Source organism: Larus michahellis, chromosome Z, assembly GCF_964199755.1.
Source record: "Larus michahellis chromosome Z, bLarMic1.1, whole genome shotgun sequence".
In the NCBI taxonomy this organism is placed as follows: Eukaryota; Metazoa; Chordata; class Aves; order Charadriiformes; family Laridae; genus Larus; species Larus michahellis.
The window spans coordinates 9,435,253-9,450,452 of record NC_133930.1 but is presented as its reverse complement, the minus strand read 5'-3'; the positions used below and the strand labels follow the sequence as shown (position 1 = coordinate 9,450,452).

Genomic DNA, 15,200 nt, shown 5'->3' with positions numbered 1-15,200 from the left:
CAACTTTCTCCCTGGAGTATTACCTGTTTAAATTGCTAAATAAACAGACATTTCTTTCCTAGATATCATTTAGCACCAGAAGCAAATTCTCAGTCCCGCCTTTCTACAGCAGTTCCTCTGAATTTCTCTTTGGATATGTCAGCTTTGGGGGTGTACCAGTTTCCAGGACTACTCTGTCTGCACTCTCTCATGAATACACAATTCACGTTCAAATCATTCTGAACATTTCTCAGCACCAAAGAACCTTAAAAGGTTTGGCAAGTTGATTTGTAGCCTAAAGGCAGCTGGTGATACTGTTTTTTAGTGTCACTCTTTGGTCCAAACTTGACTTTGTAGAGTTTTAGCAGAGATCTCCCACTCAAAAGGGGAAAAAATTGGTCTAGATCTCTTTCTTGCATGGAATCATACTTCTCCCCTTCTTCCCACGTACGTCCTGTAATGCTGCTATTTCAGAAGAACAATTTAGTCTTTAAGTTTTGGGTAGGAATTCTTGAATTTCTGAGGGGAGAATTAAATCCCTCTGCTACACCATTGCCTTCTCCTATCTATGTTTAAAATGTCTGGGCTGTCTGTGCTTCTTGCAACATATTCAGGATGTTTTGAAGGACCAGAAGTGTGTTTTCAGTAAGTATGAAATCATATTTTTCTCTTACCAGCTGTGGGTGGGAAGTTAAACTATCTGATTTTCAGCAATATCTTTTATGTGTCAGGATATACTACTGATTGAAAGCACCATTTTTGCAGTAACCTCTTTTTAAACTAATTGCAGAAATTTTCTTCATCATAGCAGCAATTCCATGATGGTTTAGTCTAATAATGCACTTTAAGGACTGCTTAAATCTGTATTGGTGCTTTAAGAAAGCCCATACAAATGCTTGACATGTTTTAATATGCTCTGATTTGAGAGGCCCAAAAAAGGCAGGCTATATTTCAGCTCTTTTCTTATACCCCAAGCAGAGAAGCTGCTGCTTTCCCTTTGCTTATTTAAATGGTGTTGGCCTTTAAAAATGTCCTCTGTGGAGGTACAGGGAGCCAGCAGTGGCAACTGAAGTCCAAAGGCAATGCTCTTAGCATATGTCATCAGCTTGAAAATCACAAAGGCTAGGTAAAATTTCGGTTGCTGTTCTGGATCTCTGCTTTATTTGCATAGACAATGTGAGTAATTTTTTCTAAAATTGCAGCAAGGGATTTGTGCTTGCTATTTTGTGCATGTCTAAGGAGTTTAGGCATATTCATTGCAATTCTTTAATTTTCTTCTTATAAAGAACCCCCCTGGAGAGGTCGGATCTGTAGTTGGAGTAAAACTGGCATAATGCCACCACAGAGAACAAATGGCAGTGATCCATGCCACTTGTGGGTTTCATCCCTGGTTTGAGATCTCTTGCTGTAGCTACACCAGTTGCAGATTTACAACATGGAGGGAAGGAGAAGAGCAGGAAGGAATCCTAAATGAAATTTCATTTCTAGCCCTTCTGTGCAATTAACAGAGGGGCAGACACACTCACTTTTCACCCTGATTATACAAATGACGGGAGAAATGCAAAACTTGAACCAAACTTTCAGAGATGTCAATTTAATTGCCTTGCAATTATGGACTGTCGTGTGAGATAAAACTGGCTCTTGATGGAGAACCATCAAAATGCCAGCAAATAGCGTAACGTTTTTATGATCTGAATTGCCCACTGGGACTCCCTACTGCTCTCCATTGACTGCAGGCAAGCCAGGTGAGTTGTTTAAACTGTATGTCTAACTTTTGTACTGTTAAAGCCAGGTTAGATGGGTCCTGTATCTAGCCTGTTAGATTTGCCTGGATCCGAAACTCTTTAAGTTCACAGGTCCCATGGGAACTTTTGAGCCTGAGTGAACTCATGGCCATGTCCCAAGGAACCCACTCCCCTGTAGGTGGGAAGCACAGAAAACCAGCTGGATTAGGAGGCCTGAAGATACCAGCACAGAGGCATGGCGCTCAGCCAATACCTCCAAAGCCTCTAGGACTTCTGGGTTACCAGTGTCCTTTTTCTAGCACAATTTTTCTTTTGCTTAGGAAAGATCAAAACATTACTTTTTTTTTCTTTTTCAGTGTTCCAAACACTTTTTCTAATGCCTGTTTTTCAGAGAACTTTGAAATGTTTCATTTTTATTCCAAGTCAGAACAAAGATATACTTCAATGACTGGAAATCCTGCTATGAAGCAGAATGATCATTTTCCATTTGGCTTCCTGAATGCTAACAAAAGCCAGCAGGAGAATTCATGTTAGGCTTCAGATATCTCCTGGCTACTCAGAAATCGCTGTTAGTGTTGTAGGCTTGCTTGTTCAGACGTTATGTGAAACATTTTCTATGTGCCTTATCACAAGCTTTGAGAGTGCTGTAGTAATGCAAGGAACCATTTCAAAGTCTAAACATCTCACCCAAGGAATAATTGTCAATGGACATTTCCACAACCCATTACAGAGGTTTTTCATGAAGGAAGCTACCCATTCAAGGTAAATCCGCAATAATGCCAACATGCATAGGCTCCATGATTGAAAATATGTCATAAGGACAGTGCAAAATCTGCCACCGTGAAAGAGATCAAGGGATCATCTAAACCAGCATCTTATTTTCAATAATGACCAGTCATGGATGCTCTGGAAAGTATGTAAAAAACATGAGCCTTCCTCTACCGTGCTCTGACAATAAGAGTTTAACAGTCCCCAAGAGGTGCCGCGTACATCAGAGGAGGAGCAGAGCTTACACTGAAGAAGGGCCAGGATATCTTTCATGGGCTGGATACCATGGCAGGCACAGAATTTGTCTGTTGTACTGCTATTTACACACCTATGTCACAGAACTTGTTCATTCTCAAGGCTTATTTATATGCAAAAGAGCTTGTGCGCTTTGTGGTGAGGCCATCACAAACCACCGCCTGGATTCAGCTTTCCAGGCCCTGAGAGCATTTGAATTCCAGGCAGTCTTTGTTTGACTCTCTCTGCTCCCACCAACACAAAACAAATCTAGCTAATGCAAATATGATAATCTTTCCAGCAGCAGGTTTAAAGGGTGCACATATAATTAAGCCACTTTTCTATTTGGATTTGCAGTAGCTCCATCGACTTGTTGTTTATACATTTATCATTGTGTAAACATATATTTCAAAATGTGTGGTATAAGATTTTTGAGTCAAGCGCTTTTCGTTGGCTCTCCGTAAGTTTGTGTGGAATGAGATCTTTCTCTCTCTCTCTCCTTTTTTTTCTCCCTCATATTCTAATGCAAGCAAAGGAAAAGATACCTATCTGATCGGTAGCTGCTGACATTGTTCCCAGCTACAGATTGCAAAGTGACGCTAAGCTGTGTGTGAGCGGGGAGGTTTTCTTTGGCAGACAGGTTAGCAGAACTCTGTTCGCTAGGAAGGGCCCCCAAGCCTGTACTGCTGCCGTGCCTTATGTCCCTGCCACCCAGCAGGGACATTACTTACTCCTTACTCAGGCCCCTTACTCAGCCAGGAGGCATCTTTCCTGGCTGCTTCGTCAGACAGCCCTTTCCTGCTCCCGTGCTGGTGCAGACCTCTCCATGTTCGGCAATGTAGCTGCCCCTTTCCTCCCTCGCTGCTCTGCTTTGCAGGAGTCCCAGATCCTGCTCTGCCCAGCGGTGCCTGCACCACCGCTGGCTCAGGCATAGCTCGCTCCTCCCATGTCTCACCCCAAACCTTTCTCAAACTGGTTCCCTCCAGGTCAGCTTGATGTTTCAAGGTTCACACAAAGGCATTGGTATGCCATGTCTTTCTGAACACAGTCCCATCCCCAGCGCCTCTCATAGGAACAACCTGCATCACCCCCGGGGACACTTTTATCCCAGCCTCTCCTTTATATATTGTCCTCTGGAGATGTATCTTTGAGTCCTCTGCTTCCCTACCAGATTCCGCGGTATATTGCTAAAATGTCAAAATCCTGACTTCTTTCCTCTCATGGTTTGGCCCCACTTTCCCTCCTGCCCTACTTCCCTGCTGTTAGGCCACATGCCACTCTGTGACTATCAGCCCTGCCAGTTCCTTGACCTCTTCCTGCCCAAATGATTTCCTTCTGCTTCAATCCCCAGGAACACCAGTGTTGTTTCTCTGCCTGTTAAGATGCCCTCTGCATCTTAATGCTCTGCCCACTGAATCATATACTGCAGCTCCTAGCATGGGCTTCTTGTGACACCTCACAGCCTGGCCAGATCCTGGCAGCCCTTCACTGGCCCTGTCTCCGTTCCAGCAGACAGAAACCTTCTCACCAAACACTTGCATTCCAGGCAGCACCAGAGGTCTTCCCTGAGTACCTCCTGTCCTGTTTCACGGTAGGTAAAAGGCTTATGTGTCCCAAAGACATAGCTCATCTTGTTAATGATATTGCATCTCACCACAAACCTTATTTTTTTTTGTCTTGGACCAGCCTGACTGTGACAGCACCAGCACTGACCCCTTGGACATCTATATGCACCACCAATAAACAAGTATATGTCACTGAGGGGTGTTTGTGCCATTTGTGCTCAGAGCTAAAGGGATGTTGTGGAAGAGATGAGGCTGAGAGGGAAGGGTCAGGGCAGAGAGCCCTTTCCAGTGCCTTTGCTGCCAGCACCCTTCCTCCTCCCCAACAAGACCTTTGCATCCCAGCTCTGGTGGGTCTCAACCCTCTGGCTCTCCTCACCCACCAGTGAGTGCCACGCAGAGTGGGGTACAGTTAACAGCAAGCCTTTTGACTGTGCCCTTAGAGCTATTTCATGACACGGAAGGTGACCCCAGCTGGCCCCAGCCCTGGCAGAGGTGGCAACAGTCCTTCTCTGCCCCTTTGCCCCTTTCCCAGACCACAAAAAAATCTGATTGACTCCACTCCTCACTCCTGGTGGCCTTCACCAGGAAACCCAACATTTCTGTAACAACCCACCAGGGGTAAACCTGTCAATGAACATGTCCCGCCAGGTCTCCTCTGAGATGTGGCCATATTTACCTGCCCTTCGCCCTCTCCACAGCCCCCCAAGCCCCTTACCTGAGGTTGGTGTCATGGGGGCGGCCGCCAGGCCGTTCATGTTCAGAGCCGCCATCTGTTGCATCTGGGCTGCAGCAAAGGCTGCCATGGGGTTCAGGTAGCCGCCCTGTGCCACGGACGCCATGATCGCGGCTTGCTGCTGCATCAGCTGGAACAAAGAGAGCAGGGAAAAAATATCACGCAGTCACCAGCAGGGCAGCCCGCAGCACCCGCACCAGGATGGGGACCCAGTGTGAGGCATCTGTTTGGAGATGTCAGCTCACCACGCCTGTGGTACCCCCCAGCCCTGGCCTTCCTTCTCACTATAGGAGGCAAAGTGCATCGTTGCGTCTTGAGGTCTTTATGGTTCCCACCCCCACAATGTGTTCCATGGTGTGGAGGTCTCCCATGAGTTGTACTCAGTCCTCTGACTACCTGGCCCTTTCCTGATGCGAAAGGCAGGGAAAAGAATAAGTTCCTGAGCGGACAGGTTTCATGGTTTACGTTGCTTATAGAAAAGCTCTGGGAAAACACTGGTGGCTGCTGATGGGAGACCAATGTCTGTGGAGCAGTGGGAACGGGGATCCCCTCTCCAGAGCAGCAAGCTTAGATAGTTGTGTGGGGATAACCTGATTTATTTTAATCTGTCAGTGACAAAAATCAGTTTTTCTTATGCTGCCGGGAGGCTCCCCGTGAGCACTGAGCAAAACCATGACCAAACCATCTAACCATATTACAGCACCTACTTCTAACATAACCAAACAGAGATTCCTGGAAGAGCTATATAAGAGAAAAGACGTCCCCTGCTTTAGCAAGATTAATACCGTGTAGTGGGAAAACCCCTTCCCTGTGGTTTTGATCTGTGATGATTTCCTTAATTTGATTTTTTTTTCCCAGAGAGTGACAAAAATGCTGCTTCTTTTAGGGTACATACAAAAGACAAAAATGAGGAACCCAGTCTACATTTTTAGGCATTTGGGTGTAAAAATTTTGGAGCAGAAGGCTGGTGAATGGTTATGCATGCTGGAAATGTTTTTTACATTAAAATAAGACTTTGCTATCGTCAGACTTCACTATTATTGTTTTACACTCTGAACCTAGCACACGGTCATTGCAGTCCATGTGTACAGTATGGCTGCAGTGGGCTTGTAAAATGCTACTGGTGTGAAGGAGAAGGCACCTTGGATGAAGCTGCCTCTTCTACCCTTCCCTGGAGCTGTATGAAGAGCCAGAAGAGGTATGTCTGAGCCTGTATCCAACCCCCACTCCGCACTGGTGTTAGATGCTTATAGAAAGTGTGGGGGAAAGAGGATGAGCAGAGAGCGAAACCTCACTCTGTTCATTCCCTAGCCTCCAGTAATGCGTGACTTGATAATAACGGTGGAGAAGGAAACTGTTTTTCTGTAGTGACTTTAGAAGTGACTTATGTCTTTGCTGTCTCCAGAATTGGAGGAACTCTATTTTGCTGCTCTCTGATTTCACTCTCTCCCATCAGGAAATCACCCTCTGATGCTGTTGGTTAAATACGCAGGACACGCTTCTCAGCATTAAATAGACCTCAAAAGTCACGGCAAGGAGCAGACTGTTCCCTACTGTTTGGTTTAATGTTGAAATATCAGCTAAATTAACTGTTCATACATACACACACTAAACCAAATCCTTGAAATCACTGCACTCATTCAAATGCTGAAACTTCCCTTGCTACCATCTGTGAAGAGACCAAAGGATGCTCTGCCTCTGACCTGCTGTATAACCATGCACAAGTTGAGTAAACTTGCCTTGGTTTCTCCAGAGACAAAATGGGACACAGGATACCTGCCTCCCCATGCAGGAGTGCCTTCAGATCTACAGGTGAAAAGTGCTGTACTAGAGTTGAGTACTGTTATTTTTTGTAGCCTAATGCAGACTGGTGGCGAGGTGGTGGCTTTCCCTGTGATTCTTAATTACCCTTTTTTATTATACACTGCATAAGACACTTTCACATTTTAATTAGTGATATCCTGTTCTTTGTAATTACTGATAGAGTGATTAGACAATCTTTTCTATTATAGGACAATGCTGATTCCCCTTTAAGGAGTACATTTGTTTCTAGGCATCATTTGAGTTTATTCTCCAGAGGAGGCACTGAGCAGGTGATTTTAGTAAGTATGCCAATGAAGTAAATGAGGAAGGGAGAATCCATCCATCTTTACCACTGGATTGACTCCAGCGCTGAGTGTGCTGACCCATATCTCATTTTCTGTGCTGGGTATTTTCACCTGGGGACAGCTGAGTATGTAACTGGCCGTTTGCAGAAATGATGGCCAAGGTCTGTGCCTATAGAAAATGTCTAGCTCCGCTGATCAAAGTAGCATCTCTCTGAGAGTGACGCAGTTGCAGGGGCTGGGGACAGTCCCAGTCTGGTCTTTGCTGATTTTCTCAGTCTTTCTCCAAAGCTGACCAGAGCTGCATGAACAAACCCACCTCAAAACACAGAGTGACATATGGCCAGTCATGCGTGTGCTGTGGCCAGTCTGGCTGGCAGATAACAGCCTGGTGTTTGTACCAGAGACTTTCTAGGGCAGGCAGGGGACTATATTTTTGTCATTTCTCTGTTGTCAGTTTCAGTAAACTAAATACAAATGAGGTTTCCTCTGAGCTGGTCACCTATTCCAGTCTATGTGATAACAGGCAGAGGAGCCTAGACCAAGATTCATCTCTCCCTTCTGTACCCAAATGCCTCTGGGCAGATGAATTGCACCTTTGTTTCTCCCTATTGACTGTACGTGGAGCCCCAGGCCATCAGTTCAGCTGCACATACCAATGCAGTCAGATGAAATCATTCCCGCTCCTTACTTGGCCCTTGGCAGATACTTTTGGATCTCAGTTCCCAACCATTTAAAAGATAAGTGCTAATCCTTTTTTCATTTGTGTTTCACCTGTGCTGCAAGAGAAGCTGGGCTCTATCTAAAAGATGCTGCATTGCCAATGGTAGTACAAATGACTGTGCCACTCCAAAGACAATTTCCATTTTGGACTCAACAGAGCCAGGCAATCACTTGTGACATTATTTATGGCTTACACAACTTTTTTTCCTGCTTATGGATGTCTCTAAGCTGTTCACAGTTAACTCCATAATGACAGGTGCTCCTCCTGGTTTGCAAACCAGGTAACCTGAGTGTGCAGGTTCCTGTGTACTCAGAGAACTTATAAATTTTCACTTGAAGATGCACGTTTGTAGAACATACCTTGCCTACATGCATGCTCCTTTTTGCAGTGTATGTCACTCATGCATTTTTGCCACAGACCTTCAGAAAGAAGGTATTTTCTGTCTCCTTATGAGAAGAACAAGATGATCCTAATCTGCTGATTAGTGCTGAAGGTGCAGGGTCTGCAACACAAAGCCTGGTGGGCTTCGGTGAAATAGCTGTTTAAAACTGGCTGTACTCCCACAGAGACACAATTAGGAGCATGAGAAGCAAAGAAGTTAAATTTAGCTTAGGGTTAAAAAGCTAATGCAATAAAAATAAAGCCTTAGCCTGTGACTTGGGAAACTAGATTTGGTTGCTTCTGCTGCAGTGGGCATCCCGCAGGGAGCAGCCACCCCATTTCTGTTATGCTCGGTGCTCTGAGGATACCCAAGATGCCCTGGAGACCTGGAAACCCCCCTGGCATGGTGAAATGAGCTGGACCCCTGTACCTCATGACATGTACACCTTGCTGCAGCCTTCAGAGCCAGCCCACGGGGTAAACCAGGGTCTCCTCCAGAGCTGGAAGGAATATAGGACCCCATACCTGAACACAGCCATATACGCCAGGTAACTGGCTTTTCTTCCTTGGCTAGAGAGAGGACCCCAACCATGTCTCAGACACATCTGAACACCACAGCCCTTCGCAATACTCCTGCCACCCTTCTGCTGTTACATTCCCCATTGATGCCCTTCCATCTCTGGTTGGAGGTGCTCAGGGGTAAGTGCTAAAGGGGAAGGGGAGGGGGGTCCTTCCCAGCTGCTGATGGCCACAGCCTGTCTCAGTGCAGCGGCATTGCAGGGGTGGGAGGACGGAAACTCGGTCACCTTGAAAGAAGCTGACGGTATAGACCTACCTCCTTCCCCCCAGGGTGGCTCCAGGGAAATTTACAAAAGAAGGGCAAGTCCTGTAAAGGTCACCAGTCTCCCTTGTAAAACCTCTGGGGCATTCCAAGCGAGCTCAAATAAAAGTAACCCCACTCCTTCCCCAGCTCCCCCTGAAGACGAATGTCCCATCCACTCTCCTTTCACTTTGAAAGAGGCCCAGTGTATGGTCCCAGTTAATAAAGCTGTAGAAAGTGAGGCAGTGACCCCACCAGAGGCAAATCAATAGCAGCAGGGCCCCTGGGTATTGTGTACTTTAAAATATGCCATTTGAAATGCAGATTTTCCCTGCCTGGGTTGGGGCCACAGAGCACTAATCAGAAAGGCAGCAGCCTTATTATCTCAGACTGATCCAAGGGGACGGAGAGGAGCCTTTCCCTTCCTCAGCTGAAAGGACGTATTCCCTTCTGCTTCTCCTACTTCCTTGGCGTGACCTTTGCCTCAGCATTTAGAGCTTTTTCCCGTCCAATTTTATAGACTCGTTCCCTCTTTCCTCCAATTTGGTCATCAGTATTGCTCAAATATTTATCTTCTGAGGAGACCAGGAGATGCTACTAAACTGGTTCATGCCCATGGGCAGCACCTCAAGAGCTGTGAACCTGCAGACCCCATCCCATGGCTTGACACCCAATGGGGCAGTTGGAGAGGCCCTGGTAAGGCCATCCAAAGTATGGGGAAGGGTGGTAGTGATGGCTGATCAACAGAGATGGGAGGTTACAACTCACACACCCTTTTCCTACCTCAAGTATAGCCAGCTCTATTACCAATGGATGAATAGGCACCTCCACAGGCTTATCCATCCTATCCTGGCATGGGAGATTAAGATAAAAAAACAGCAAAGGATGCAGTTTTGCAGCACAGTTGTGTCAAAGCTGATGTCAGAGCTTGCTGATGTACCTCTCCCTCTCCATGTCTTGCCACTACCTTTGTAGCAGGACAGATGCACACCTGATGCTGCTGAGCACCAGCTCCGTAGCAACACCAGCAGAATGTTGACCACACAGCACAAAACCACAGCACTTGCTCCCAGTTTTCCTACCAAAAGTGGTTCCCTGTGTGGTCACTGTCAGTCTAGTGGTGTGGGGTGAGGACATGTGGCCAGAAATGTGGTTGGGAATAGGGTGGCCTCCTCTGGCATCAAGTGACTGTTAGACAGCAGGGTCATGCAACTGCACTCAACGGCAGGAAATATTATCCTTTTCTTACTGAAGGAATGGCATGAGAGATGAATTGACTTACTCAAGGCCAAAACTTCCTGCTAGTGATAGGACAAGGATGCTACAGCCTGCCTTCCTCCACCCCCAAAGAAATACATGTGAAACTGAAGAAGGGAAAGAGAAGAGAGAAGGACTATTTCTGATGCTGTCTTTTTGAAATGATCATTGCCCTTCGAGAAAGCTTACTCTGAACAACCTGATGACCTTCTTTTTTTTTTTCAGTGTTATTTTCTATCCTTGTCTCTGAGCCACATGACGTTTTGTTTGACTTTTCATATTCTTCACTCAGTAATAATAATAATAAAAGTAATAGCAGCATCCCACGCTTCCCACCTCTAATGATCTATACAAACACTTAGCTAATTAATCCTCATGGTATCCCTGTGATGGAAAGAGGTAAGTAAAGTGATCAACCAAGCTGTAAGAGGACTCATATTTGGTAAAATCACAGAACTGACCAATTCACGTCTGTTTTACGTAACTGGCCATTGGGAAATCAACCCAAAAATATCTCCCAAGCCTTCAAACAGAAGATATTCTGCAAAAAAATCAGAATGGTCCTTCATACATTTTCTAATGTCTTCTTGGAAACAGAAATTCCTGCTTTGAAAATAAAATTTAAATTTAATTAAGATTTAAAAAAACCTAAACAAATCTACAACACCTGGATTCATGTATTTTAGTGTCTTTCAAAAGTCTGACGCACAACAGTTTGGATCTTTAACTTCTTGAGAACTGTGGAAAAAAGCCACAGAACCTAAAAAACCATATGCATATAGAGCCCAAATCTAAGTGTTCGTTATTTCTGAATTATCAGGGAGGTGATGATCAGAAATATGGTATTAGCCCTGCTAGAAAACATTATGGCTTCAAAATAGCTTACTCCTCTGGAACAGATCAGAACAAGTGCTTTGCATAACAGGTAGTATTTACCAAATATACTGTCCCATTTTCGTCATTTAAATATAATAACTATTATATGCAAAAGATAGTCTATATTCAGTAAATTTTCCCTGATTTCAGAGGGCTAGCTGAATTTTTTAAAGTATCTTTCCAAAATAATTTCACAGTACGAATTGAATAAATATTGGAAGAACCGATTCTTCCCTTCAGCACCACCTCAGATCATTTAGCAGAAATATCCTTTCATCTCCACAGGAGCTGGGACAGGGAGGCGGGGGGTGGTACCTCGGCTTTATGGTCAGCGCGGTAGTCACTGCTGCCCTGACTTCCCAAGGTGACCACTTATGACGATGACTGAATGCTACGCAGTGCTGGATGTTCCCACATTTGTTGCAGTTTTTGCCTGCAGTTCAGGAGCTGCAGACATTTGTATTTTTTCAGAGTGAAGGGGGCTGGGGTTTACTGTTGGGGAAGGACTTGCTCCAGGCCGGAGAGCAAATGTTACTGGTGCCTATGTTGCCCCTGTCCCCCTCTGTCTGTTTTTATTCACTAACTCTATGCCTGTCCCCTGCTGCAGGATGCAATCAGTCCCATGGCTGGAATTTGGCCAGGAGACCGTGGCTAACACTCCCACCCTATTTTTTATGCAAACTTGATTTATGACTTTGATCTTATTTTAAATAATTTAAAAATTAAATAATTTATACAGTATCTGTCACTTTCCAAGGCTCCTTCCTTTGTTCTTGCTTTGCTCTTCTGCATTTTCCCAACTTCCCAACCCTATTTGGTCTGTGCGCATTTCCTTTTGTGCACGGTGGGGCAGCAGTGACATGAGACAGCCACTATTTGCCACTTTCTTCATAGAAAGAAGACCTGCGGGAACTTCTGCCACTGTTGCTAATTTGGGCCAGGGCTATGCTACCACCATTCATGGTCTGGTTGAGTTTTTACTGCTCATGATTTTGGACTTGGCCACCCCATCTCTTACCAGGGACTAAGGCTGTGCTGCTCTGAGCTGGAGCGTGTGCTTGCAGGTTCGTTCTCCACTGGCAGCAAATCAAAGGTGGTGCCACCCCGCATCAGTCTCCTTCTCTCCAGGCTGAGGTCAGATCTATACCTCAAGCTGGCCTTAACTGAGACTGCAGAAACAACTATCAATACCCAGCTGATGTAGATCCACAGTAGCCTGACCACAAAAAGGGCTAATGGCTGTGTGAACTACAATAAATAATTGCGTCCTAAAAGGAGAAGCTAAATGAGTATGGGAAATTATCGATGGAAAGAAAAAAAAAGCTGAAACAACCCAAAAAACCTGAAACAAATTAGTATAGGGGCACTGGGAGCTTTAGGGATGAAACCTGACTTGCCTTGAGCTGCATACAGAAGAGGTGAGGTAGGTCTGATGTGACTTTCTGTGTCACTGGAACAGCACACAGTGTTAGTGCCAAGCTTTGTCTGGTCTGCTTGCAGGTGGCACATGAGGACGGGAGGCAAAAACCACACACAGAGGAGAAACCCTTTTGCTTCCTGATTTTTTTTTTTATGTCTGTATCTGAGGCCATATGGCTGCTGAATCCAGGGACTAGTTTCTTAGCTGAGAGAGGCTGCCACTGTTATCAAGGTTAAAGTTGCTTAAGCTGAGGTTGAGTGGGTTGGCAGCAGCGGCAACAGGGAGTGAACTGTGACATGGCCATTTGCTGGGCTCCAAAGGAGGTGACTTAGAGAGGAGCTGGGGCCCAAAGCAGCCCTGGTGGCAACACTAACAGCTATCAGTCAAACACTGATGGACTGAGACCCTCGTCGCCTCTCCTCGGGGGTGCTGCTGGGTTTGCAAATCCACGGCTGCCCGCTAATCTCTCAAACAGCTGCATCGTGTGGGTTTCAGCTGCACTGTCCACCTTGATGCATGGACACCTTTTTGCCAGAGGTAATGCAGCCCCAGTGATGTGCGTGCTGCCTCTTTAGGGGAGATTCAGCAAGAAACGGCTGCCTAGGGGCCTTGGCAACCTCCTCCACGGGGACGAACCATTAGAAACTATTGATTAACCAGCTGTCATGGGATAGCTTGGGAACTCTTATATGGAGACATCAGTCAGGACTGCAGTGGGATAGATGGGAGGACAGATTATGAGTATGAATCAGAGCATAGTGTCTCATGCTAGTCCTGGCCTTACTACTAGGCACCGAGGCAGCTCTTAAACTTGTGTTATCATCATACCCCTGCGTGAAAACCCATGGAGAGAAAGCACCAGAGACAGATGTGTCCCTGAGGGAGAAGGGAAAATAAATAAGTCTGATCATCAGCTTTATTTATACATTGGCAAATGAGACCAGGGGGTCAAACAATTCACCCAAGGTCACACGAGTTGCTGGTGGCAGTGGCATCAGCTGTAACTACTCTTGCGTTTTCACTGTTTCACCTTCCCTCCTCTTGACTTGCCTTAGCTCTTCAACTTCAGTTCGGGCTGAGTAAAACTGCTCCCCCTTTCCCTCTCCCCGCTATCGATCTCTCCATCTCCCGCTGGCATTTGCGAGGTGCCAATCACCCTGATATCTGAGAGCCAGCACTCCAAGGTGGATTAATCGGGACCGAGGGAACGTCACAGAGCCTCGGCGCTCCCTTCCTTCCCTTTTGTGTGAGACTGTGAGATGAAGCAGATAGGAAGAGACACAGATAGGGAGGCTGATTGAGAGACAGCATCTGAGCACACTCTGGGTGTGCAGGCGCCACATGGAAATGTGATCCCATCGTTTAGACAGCTCTGAAGTCCCCAGGGTAATTGGTGTCACCAGCCTGTCATATCCAATGGGTCAAGATGTGAAACTTATTCTTTCCCCCTTATTAGCATATTTACCAGGAAAAAAAAGAGGATGGGTCCAATTCTGCTTTCTCAGAAATCAATAGGAAAAATATTCATTAGTTTCAAGTGGAGCGGCAGCAGACCCAGGAATTGTTTTCACTCTTTCTTCAGAGATAAATCCTCACTCAAGCACCTACTGTCACAATGTTCTGTATAAGCTGGTGAGAAATAGGCGGAGGGAACTTCTGTGATGTAAAAGTACAGACCTCATCCTCTTTTGCGTCAGTATAAACCTGGGATGACTCTATTATCATGGCAATTAGAATTACTCTAGATTAGAAATGATGCAAGAAGAGTTTTCAGTCCAAAGCATCAGGCAAGTGGTGTCTTTACCACCTCTCCAGCTGCCTGATCAATGCCTGTAGCATGACTCCAGAGCCACATTCTCCTGCCTGAAAACCTCTGCAGATGTTTGTCCCCAGCTGCCCACGGGTTGCCTCCTGTTAGTTCCTCTGGTACATGGGTCACAGATGTTACATCCCCCTGCCAGGCTGCTGGCCACTGGCCTGGGCTCAGTTGTGATTTACTGTCTCTTCCCCTTCCTGCAGCCTTCCCCAGCCGGGACGACAGCTAAACACAGCCAGGCTGGGGAGGGGACAGGTCTTCTGTTGTGTGAGGAGGGGAGCAAAGGACGAGGCAAAGATTCTCTTTGATTGGGAATAAAAATGAATAGGGAAAAATGGAAGGCAAAAGGGAATTTGTCTAGTGGAAAGAGAATTAAAAAATTCAGAATAGCACCAGGGGGTACATATTGACTTTACATGGCTCATGTAAAGGGCAGGTTGTGTTGTACCAAGTGTCCAGTGAAGCATATGATGCTCGGTGGAGGACAGAAATTTCTAGGCCCTCAAGTTAAAAAAAAAACTCACGTGGATGTGATGGGGAGTCCGTGTTGTCTATGTATGAGAAGGAAATAGGCAGGGAAGAAAGAACAGCCTTGCGGTCAGTGTGCTGGAGGCAGTACGGGCACACTGGAATGTGATTCTGAGTTGGCCCTGTATTACTCAGGGCAAGTCATTTGGTCTCTCTCATTCAGATGACGTTACTCTGGAAAATGTGATTAATGGTACTTCCCTCCTGCACGCAAATCCAGCACAGAGTGCAAGAGGGCCACATTTTACC

The 15,200-nt window shown here is 45.9% G+C and overlaps 1 protein-coding gene across 24 annotated transcripts in view; it reads right to left on the bottom strand.

Moving 5' to 3' along the window:
- Window positions 1-15,200, bottom strand: part of CELF4 (CUGBP Elav-like family member 4) — a 713,233-nt gene that overhangs the window by 66,556 nt on the left and 631,477 nt on the right. For 23 of the 24 annotated variants that reach the window (XR_012584950.1, XR_012584952.1, XR_012584953.1 and 20 more), the window contains exon 7: window positions 5,007-5,154. Coding sequence is in view for 17 of the 24 variants with exons in the window: in XM_074570524.1 (XP_074426625.1) it covers window positions 5,007-5,154 (148 nt within the window). In the remaining 7 variants the exon portion in view is untranslated. The remainder of the gene's footprint in view (window positions 1-5,006; window positions 5,155-15,200) is intronic. The other variant, XM_074570520.1, reaches the window with a different exon arrangement.